Here is a 10,047-nt window from a genome sequence, read left to right as displayed (position 1 = left end):
AATTTCACTCATACAGATGTGTGTTTTTGAGCTTGTGGTTTTGAAGTAAAAACAAATGTGTTTTATGTTTGAATCACGTCATGAAATTTTATCCCGTGGTTTGAATTTGTTCAGATTATATCGTATAATAACCAGGTTTAGACGACGCTAGTTCGGTCCTGTAATAAACCGGAGTAGACGATTCTGATTCAGGTCCAATTTCATAGATTAGAATCATAATTCAGATATAAATTTAGAATTATCTTATTTATTTAAAGAATATATTATTTAAATATTTATTTACTGAATAATAACATTTAAAGGTGGGGTCTCCGATATTTGAGAAATGCTTCTGAAAACTGCGTTGGGCCACCAATCAAACAAAAATCAAAACAAACGTGTGGCCAATGAGCAGTAAGGGGCGGGTCTTGTCAATATGGGCAGAGAGAGTGTTCAGTGCGCATTTGTGCATGTTACTACACAAAACACGGTTGTAGCTGCGTCTCTACATTACTACGATAGAAAAGAGGTGTTATTTGTGTAGTAACAGTGTTTAGCTCAGGAGTTATTGACTCAGGAAACTCCAATCTGTGAATATGTGACCAACTTCCTGCTCCTTCAGTTCTCTCCAGCGCTGGAAAGCTGATCCTATATTAACACGTCCTACTTCTTACCTTATCGTAAGTCTTTCTTCTCTTTCTTTCTTTGTTTTTATCCTCCATGTCAATGTTAAAACCTCTTTCTGCTAATGTCACACATGCGCACTGAACACTCTCTCCGCCCATATTGACAAGACACGCCCCTTTCTGCTCATTGGCTACACGTTTGTTTTGTTTTTTGTTTTGTTTGGCGGCCCGACGCAGTTTTCTGAAGCGTTTCTCAAACAACGGAGACCCCACCTTTAAGTAACGAATAACCAGATGTAGAAAATGAACCTTTCATGTATTAGAATAAAAGTTTATGTTTAGAAATTCTGGTTTTAGTTTTGAATTAATCAGGAATAGAAAATAAAATTTTTGGTTGCCACAGTTAATTTTATTTTAGATACAACTTAAAAAAAAATCGTTGTATTTCTCTTTTTGATCAGCGATGTGGCGAATTTGAAGATTTGAGCTTAATTTAATTCCAATTGAATTTTTTTGATCTGCTCACAAATCCAAGCCACAGGATACAACTTGAATGAAATTTTACTTAAAATAATTATAATAAATTCTTTACTGTACACTTGTGTTTCGGTCTTAATTAAAATATGAATCTGTTTTTTCTTCCCTCCCCCCTAGTGGAGTCTCTCGCTCTGTCTCTGATGGCCGGCTTCGAGCAGTGTTAGACCTCTTCTCGCCACCAGGGCGGCGCTGTAATACCGCATGTGTTCGGCGTGTGGAAACGTCCGAGTGGACACCACAGAGGAGGAAGTGTGTTCACACGTTTGTTCTCTCCGTTTAGAGCTCAGCTTTCAACAGATCGTTTTTTTCAAGCCGTCGAACACGAATGGACTTAAACTGAAAATTAGTTAATGCAGCAAGACATTTTAACAGATGGTCAGTGTGATGTACAGTACAGTGGTGTTGGTGTGCAGTAACCTGGATGTATACATCAGCTCATTACTAGCTTTGTTGATGTTTCTGCGCAATAAATGGGTTGTTATGTGCAATGATGGTTTTATTTCCTCATTCCTTTAATTCCTTCAGAGTAAGTTCATGTCAGCAGTGTTAACTAAAGACAATGTCCACTTCCAGGAGGATAACGATCACTGAGACATAGTGAAACTGTTCAGGAACCGTTTGAGGAACATGATAAAGAGCTCGCGGTGTTACTTCTAAATTCAGAACACCAGAAAGACGTGTAAGATGATCAGCAAAGCTTCACTTATCAGTCAGAATCATGTGGCAAAAGTTTTACAAATATTTAAAAAAGACCGAACTGCGACCGTCTCACAGAGACGTCCAGGTCGTCCACGGAGGTTAACACCTGGACAGGAGCGTCTTCTGACGAGAAGGGTTGAAGAAAATCGGCATGCGAGTTCACTGCAGTTATCTAAAGAAGTAGAAAGCCAGACTGGGGTGACTGTTTACACTGCAGAAGAACGGCATGTGTGGGTGACGTCCACAAAAAAGTCTCTCCTAAAGCCCCGGGCACAAAAAAAGCCCACCTAGAGTTTGCCAGGACAAACCATGCTGACAAAGATGAAGACTACTGGGACTCTATAGTGAGGAGACCAAGAGAAATGTTTTTGGAACCGATGGCTTCGAATCTGTTTGGTGACACAAAGAGTGAGGAACACAAAGAAAACGCACGGCGCCTGCAGTGAAACGTGGTGGTGGTGACAGTGTCCTTATGTGGGGAGCTGCATCATGAGTTCACAGATGTTCTGCTCTATACTGCAAGAGAAGAATCCAGCATCACTCCGTGCCCTTGGTCGTCGTGCAACATGACAATGATCCTAAACACACATCTAAGGCCACTGTTGTATTGTGAAGGCCACTGTTCTTCTGAAGAAGAACATGGTGAAAGTGGCCAAGTCTGTGTCCTGATGTGAACCCAGTCAAACACTGTGTTTAAGGAGAATGAATTATCAGGAATAATCAGTGTTTTTTTTACATACTTTCAAAATAATAATAATAATAATAATAATAATAATAACATAACATTAGTAATAATAATATTAATCATAATAATCATAACAATAATAATTATGATGATGATGATGATAATAATTATTATTATTATAATAGTAGTAATAATAATAATAATCATTACAATAATAATAATGATGATAATAATAATAACAACAACAATAATAATAATAATGAGCAGCAGCAGCGCTCCACAGTGGCGCCCTCTTGTGGCCGCAGTGTAAATAGGCGGCGGAGTTTCCTGTTGATTTTTCCTGTAGAGAAACGGGAACCTCCTCCCGACGTCCGCCTGTGTGTTACAGCCGAGGCGGAAAGGCAGGATTTAAGGCGTTTTACATTAAAGTTTTAATACGAATCAAACCCCAAGGACTCCGGGGAGAATATTTAGTTAAATAAAGACGTGTGTGTGTCGGCTGTGACTCCGTCATATGGAGCTTTAATTCACCGCTGACTTGCTTGTGTTGATCCCGGGAATCTGAGGGCGGGTGAGTGAGCAGTTTTAGTGCAGAAAACTTTTACTAACTCGACTTTTAGCTCTGTTTCTCTTCTGTTTGGGGGATTATTTCATCTCTCTCACAGCTGTGAAGTAGAAAGACGTGTAAATTAACGTCTTTGGTTGTAAAAAGTGATTTAGTTGAAGTTTAATGTGGACTTTTTGTCTGTGGAGCTCGAAGCTAAAGCTAAGGCCTCGGTGTGTACATGTAAAATTTACCTCAGACTTTAAACACAATCAGCTTTACTCTTATTTTATTGTTTTACTCATCATTTTAAAGTCTACTTACTTTAAATACTTTATTTATTTTCTCATTAAAGTCCTTAAACTTTATGACTAAAGTCTGTAAATAATTATAAATAATTGTAAATAATTATGTAAATAATTGTGTAAATAATTATAAATAATTGTGTAAATATTATAAAAAATTATGTAAATGATTGTAAATAATTATGTAAATAATATAATTAATTATGTAAATAATTATAAATAATTATGTAAATTATAATAATTACGATTTAGGAATTAAAAATTAATTCTAATTTTTTTAGAATTAATTAGGAATAATTATGTAAATAATTCTAAATAATTATATAAATAATTCTGTAAATTCTTATTATAATTAATTACATAAATAATTATGTAAATAATTCTAAATAATTATGTAAATTATAATAATTACGATTTTTTTTTATAATTAATTAGGAATAATTATGTAAATAATTCTAAATAATTATCTGTGAATTATAATGAAACTTTATGGACTAAAATAAACCTGTAGGTTATATAAAAAAAAGGTAAAAACTAAAGTAAAAAGTGATCTGGTCCTCAGAACTATTCAGAAATAAAACAAATGGAGAGAAAAAAAATGTTTGTGTTTTTGTGTTTATTTTAGTGCTTTAATGCTAAATAATCCTCATCCTGGAGGTGTAAAGTGAGTTATTAAAGTGTTTTATTCCTCTTATACAGCAAACAGTGACTTTTAATGTATAAAGCAACACTTGAGGTCTATTTTGGTTATATTTAGTGTGAAGTGAGTTAGTTCCTGTTCTCACTTGTCTATAACATCTGTGAACATTGTGTCTTGAACGTAGGGAACTAGCTGGCCTGAGGAATCATGTTCTAAACCGACTCTGAATCGGTTTAGAACTAGCTGGCCTGAGGAATCATGTTCTAAACCGACTCTGAATCGGTTTAGAACTAGCTGGCCTGAGGAATCATGTTCTAAACCGACTCTGAATCGGTTTAGAACTAGCTGGCCTGAGGAATCATGTTCTAAACCGACTCTGAATCGGTTTAGAACTAGCTGGCCTGAGGAATCATGTTCTAAACCGACTCTGAATCGGTTTAGAACTAGCTGGCCTGAGGAATCATGTTCTAAACCGACTCTGAATCGGTTTAGAACTAGCTGGCCTGAGGAATCATGTTCTAAACCGACTCTGAATCGGTTTAGAACTAGCTGGCCTGAGGAATCATGTTCTAAACCGACTCTGAATCGGTTTAGAACTAGCTGGCCTGAGGAATCATGTTCTAAACCGACTCTGAATCGGTTTAGAACTAGCTGGCCTGAGGAATCATGTTCTAAACCGACTCTGAATCGGTTTAGAACTAGCTGGCCTGAGGAATCATGTTCTAAACCGACTCTGAATCGGTTTAGAACTAGCTGGCCTGAGGAATCATGTTCTAAACCGACTCTGAATCGATTCATGATTTGTTTATCTATTCGGCTCTTAGATACAACACAGTTTAACTTTTCTTTATGACTTTAATGCATTATATGCACTTTAACACCAGCTAATGATCTATAAAATTTATTTCATCTCATGCATGTGCTCATTTATGTCTGTCTGTGTTTTTAATATAGTTTATTTTCACTGATTCAGGTGGAGTTGCTCATGTTTTAGTGTTTTCTTTTAACTGGATAAAGTGTGTTTGAGTCCTGTGTGTGTTTGAGTCCTGTGTGTGTTTGAGTCCTGTGTGTGTTTGAGTCCTGTGTGTGTTTGAGTCCTGTGTGTGTTTGAGTCCTGTGTGTGTTTGAGTCCTGTGTGTGTTTGAGTCCTGTGTGTGTTTGAGTCCTGTGTGTGTTTGAGTCCTGTGTGTGTTTGAGTCCTGTGTGTGTTTGAGTCCTGTGTGTGTTTGAGTCCTGTGTGTGTTTGAGTCCTGTGTGTGTTTGAGTCCTGTGTGTGTTTGAGTCCTGTGTGTGTTTGAGTCCTGTGTGTGTTTGAGTCCTGTGTGTGTGTGTGTTTGAATCCTGTGTGTGTGTGTGTGTTTGAGTCCTGTGTGTGTGTGTGTGTGTTTGAGTCCTGTGTGTGTGTGTGTGTTTGAGTCCTGTGTGTGTGTGTTTGAGTCCTGTGTGTGTGTGTTTGAGTCCTGTGTGTGTGTGTTTGAGTCCTGTGTGTGTGTGTTTGAGTCCTGTGTGTGTGTGTTTGAGTCCTGTGTGTGTGTGTGTGTGTTTGAGTCCTGTGTGTGTGTGTTTGAGTCCTGTGTGTGTGTGTTTGAGTCCTGTGTGTGTGTGTTTGAGTCCTGTGTGTGTGTGTGTGTGTGTGTGTGTGTGTTTGAGTCCTGTGTGTGTGTGCGGTTTGTTAAAATGTGATTGGACTTTAAATTGATCCGACTGCAGGAAGTGAATCATTGCGTGTTGAGTAGCAGAACCGAGTCAGAGCTGTAGACCAGGAGTGTCCAACCAGTCAGAGACCAAGAGACACATTTATTACTGTTAACACAAAGAGACACATTTATTACAGTTAACACAAAGAGACACATCATACACATGAACATCACCTTTTTTTCCTGCCATTTTGAGAGCGAACTTGACACAAACTGTTTACTCAAATGATCTTCCTCCTACTAGGAAACTTTGAGGTATTTTCATCCCACTCACATGCGCGTTTGACAAAAATACCGTACTGAACTCAAGTGAAGTGAACACACACAATAAAGACACAAACTTCTATATGAACGTAAGAGCCACACGAAACCGGGCAAAGAGCCGCGGGTCGGTCGGTCCTGGTGTAGAGCTTCATGTGTTCTGAGGATTCACACACACACACACACAGAGAAAGATTCTTCTTCTGAGAAAGATTTCTTCTTACTTTCTGTTAAATTTCAGACCTTTAACTTTAATTATTAGTCTTTATTTACACAGATTCACCTTCTACTGATGGATTAAAGTCTGAAAACAACCTTCGGTTCTCTAAACAAACTCAAACTCATGACGGCGTCTGTTTTAACAGCCGTGTAGAAGAAACAGGATGTGAACGTGACTCGTCGATGTTCAGAGCGTTCGTGTTAAACTCTGCTGTGGTTGTTTAATAGATTTTTAAACAAGACTTTTTTTTGCTGTTTTTTAATACGAGTGTGATTTCAGCTCCTCCTCCTCTTCCTCTTCCTCAGGAAATGTGTGTGTGTGAATCTGTAAGGTGTTAAATCTTCGCAGCTCTGATATGCTGGAAATGAACAGCGTGTTGTGAGCTGTGAACTTTTCTGTTTGTCTCTGCTCGTGAACGTGTTGTGTCTTGTGCAGTGTGGGGGAGATGTGTGAAATTTCTCTCGCTCGTTCGCTGTGAGTGAGTGAGTGAGTGAGTGAGTGAGTGAGTGAGTGAGTGAGTGAGTGAGTGAGTGAGTGAGTGAGTGAGTGAGTGAGTGAGTGAGTGAGTGAGTGAGTGAGTGAGTGAGTGAGTGAGTGAGTGAGTGAGTGAGTGAGTGAGTGAGTGAGTGAGTGAGTGAGTGAGTGAGTGAGTGAGTGTGTGTGTGTGAGAGAGAGAGAGAGAGAGAGAGAGAGAGAAGCGTGTGACCCGACGTGACCCCCAGAGGATATTCAGATTGAAGTGTTTTGTTTCTGTTTCCATGGCGATGTTTCAGGATGTTTACGTTACAGAATCAGGGGTGTAAACTTGTCTTGAAAAGATTTCAAAGGGTTTCAATCACTGAGTTTTAAGATTAAACTGATTACACAACAGTATTAGATCGGATCCTCTAACCGTAGAGCTGTTGATTTTTAGTGTGTCTGTATTCATCCTGTGCGTTTATCACGTTGTTGTAGCAGAGCTTGCTCTTATTGCTGTAACAGAACATTCTCACACTCACGATACTTTATTATCCGCCATCTTGGCTCACCGTAGCACCGGTGCCACAAATCACACCAAAAACTCCAGCAGTTACATCACAAATGTCAGGCTTTTATTTGTGGAACATTTACAATAAAACCTCTGAAGTTTGGGAGACTGATTATTTGTTTTTATATCATGTCTCTTGAGGAAACTTTTTGTTGTGTGATTGGAGATGAGATAAGAGGAATGAGCTCGGTGTGAGCCGCCATATCGTTTGTGTAATTCTCTTTGTATCAATGTGGGAGTTTGTCTCAGATGAGCGATGGCTCCAGTTCCATCAGAGGTTTGAGTTTTTCTGAGATTCAAACAGACTGTAGGATAAAATCGTCACGTTACTCCTTCAAAAATGTCCGATCTCAATTGTTTAATTTCTTACTGTGATCGAAATCACGAGACCAAAAACACACAGTGTAAATCCAGCTGCAGAATACACACCTGTGTTGCCATGGTGATTAACACACAGTGTAAATCCAGCTGCAGAATACACACCTCTGTTGCCATGGTGATGAACACACACAGTGTAAATCCAGCTGCAGAATACACACCTGTGTTGCCATGGTGATGAACACACAGTGTAAATCAGAATGGAGACCTGTGTTGCCAGGGTGATGATCACACAGTGTAAATCCAGCTGCAGAATAAACACCTGTGTTGCCATGGTGATGAACACAGTGTAAATCCAGCTGCAGAATACACACCTGTGTTGCCATGGTGATGAACACACAGTGTAAATCAGAATGGAGACCTGTGTTGCCATGGTGATGATCACACAGTGTAAATTCAGCTGCAGAATGGAGACCTGTGTTGCCATGGTGATGATCACACAGTGTAAATCAGAATGGAGACCTGTGTTGCCATGGTGATGATCACACAGCGTAAATCCAGCTGTAGAATAAACACCTGTGTTTCCATGGTGATTAACACACAGTGTAAATCCAGCTAATCACCATTAACACTTTATAGAAATATTATTATTGTTTTATTGGTCCAAGATTAGCTCTATAACAGTTATGACATTAGAATGATTGATGAAGCTCTGCTCCCCAGATCTACGGTGGCCTGGAGACTCATCCAAACACGGACAGGAAGTCTGTTTTTCAAAGAGGTTTTTCTCAGAGACTTTATACACTTTTGCTAATCCGTAATGTCGTTGGTGTTTGTTATTAATTAATTTATTTCAAATTTTCTACACATCTTCCAAATTATTTGTAGAAGTAAGGACTAAACTAATAATATACTGCGTAGGGCTGGGCAATAAAATGATAACGATATGTATCGCGATAGACACGTGATCGATATCAATAAAAAATGTGTTCGATAAAACGTTCGATATTTTTTATTCTTCGTCGGAAGAAAACGAGGTTGCGAAGCAAGTTTGGTTGCATTAACAAAGGCACTCGCTCTCTGGTAACCTAGCAATGTAGGGAGTGACACGCTAACAGCCAATCATGTAACAGCATCAGTTTGGTTGCGCAATATCGTGCTGGTCTGCTGGATTCCTCTTCAGTAACCGGCGACTGATGAGCAGAAAATGAGCCGCAGTGTTACACTTTGCACTATTTTATTACACTTTATTAAGCATTTCTTACATTTTCTTTCATTTTGCACCTTAAATGTTAAGAGATAACAGTTAAGTGTTCATTGTGACTTTAGACTTTATAATGTTTACATTATAATTATTAGAGTTTTCCTGCTTGTTGACATTTCTGTCTTAATAACTGAGGGGATTACGATCAGAGGAAGGTTAAGTTTAAAATAAAAATGTTTAAATGTAATATATATTTTTCTCCTGGTCCTTATTTTAAATGGGTCATAAAAAATATCAATAATTATTGATATCGACCGACATGAAGCACTGATATCGTGATACAGTTTTCAGCCGTATCGCCCGGCTTTACTGCTTTGCCTTTAAGATGTGTTAGTATTGACTAGCAGTGGGTTTGTCTGCAATGTGGCCAGCGAGACCGGACCTGCAGAAGTTACGTCTGGTTACCGAGCTTCCTTCTTTTTCTTTTTCTTTTCAGAGGCCACAAAGCCTCAAGTAAAACGAGACACTTTCTAAAAATGTCTTTAATTCGGAAAGAAAAGAGAAGAGAGAAATCGCACTTTTTAAATTCAAGCCGTGTTTATTCACCGTTCGGTCGTAAAGCTTTCTGTCGTTCTGCAGGAAGGAACGATGTGTGTTACTGTTTGACATGCAACAGTGACTGTCGTGTGGTGTTTTGTGTGTGTTGTTTTGAGGAACAGTCCCCCAGAGCTGCTTCCTTTTTCACTCTGCTGGATGTTCTCTCTTGTTTCCAGAATAAAATAATAACTTGTATTGACTCGACGTCCACAGATTTTTCAATTCAATTCAGTTCGAGTTTATTTGTATGGCGCTTTTTACAATCGACGTCGTCTCAAAGCAGCTTTACGGAACGTAAACATAAAACATAGAACAAAAGGTTATTATAAAGAATAATATAAAGATTAATATAATACAAAAGCTCAAGATTAATATTAGATTTATTTAAATGTACTGAAACCCACAGATCGTGTGCATGAAGAAGAACATTTAATGCAGTTTTCAGTCCTAAAGCACACATTAAAATGTTGTCCTTGGGTTCATCTTAAATCTATTCTTAACCCCAAACGGGAAGTGAGTCTGTTTCAGGGGCTTCGTAAAGCGTAGCTGTGTGACAGCGATGGAGTTTTCAGAGTTCTGTGTTGTCCTGAGGCAGAACAATGACAAGAATCTTCACACCCAGTGATTACAGGCTTAAAATAAGTAACGCAACACAAAACAATCAGCTCCACCTTCTCACGGCTGACAGAAAGCCGTCATTAATTCTCC

At 38.6% G+C, this 10,047-nt stretch overlaps 2 protein-coding genes across 2 annotated transcripts in view; both read left to right on the top strand.

Moving 5' to 3' along the window:
- The window catches only part of tubgcp5 (tubulin gamma complex component 5), a 13,555-nt gene extending 11,925 nt beyond the window's left edge, over positions 1-1,630 (top strand). Inside the window, exon 23 of the mRNA XM_060867381.1 lies at positions 1,260-1,630. Within this exon, the coding sequence (XP_060723364.1) occupies positions 1,260-1,306 (47 nt within the window). The 3' untranslated portion in view covers positions 1,307-1,630. The remainder of the gene's footprint in view (positions 1-1,259) is intronic.
- Positions 1,631-2,862: 1,232 nt separating this feature from the next.
- cyfip1 (cytoplasmic FMR1 interacting protein 1) overlaps positions 2,863-10,047 on the top strand; it is a 29,010-nt gene continuing 21,825 nt past the window's right edge. Inside the window, exon 1 of the mRNA XM_060867375.1 lies at positions 2,863-3,097. The gene's annotated coding sequence lies outside the window, so the exon portion shown is untranslated. The remainder of the gene's footprint in view (positions 3,098-10,047) is intronic.

This window comes from Tachysurus vachellii, chromosome 4 (assembly GCF_030014155.1).
Source record: "Tachysurus vachellii isolate PV-2020 chromosome 4, HZAU_Pvac_v1, whole genome shotgun sequence".
NCBI classification, from domain to species: Eukaryota; Metazoa; Chordata; class Actinopteri; order Siluriformes; family Bagridae; genus Tachysurus; species Tachysurus vachellii.
The sequence above is the reverse complement of the archived record's forward strand: the minus strand, read 5'-3'. Positions and strand labels throughout refer to the sequence as shown.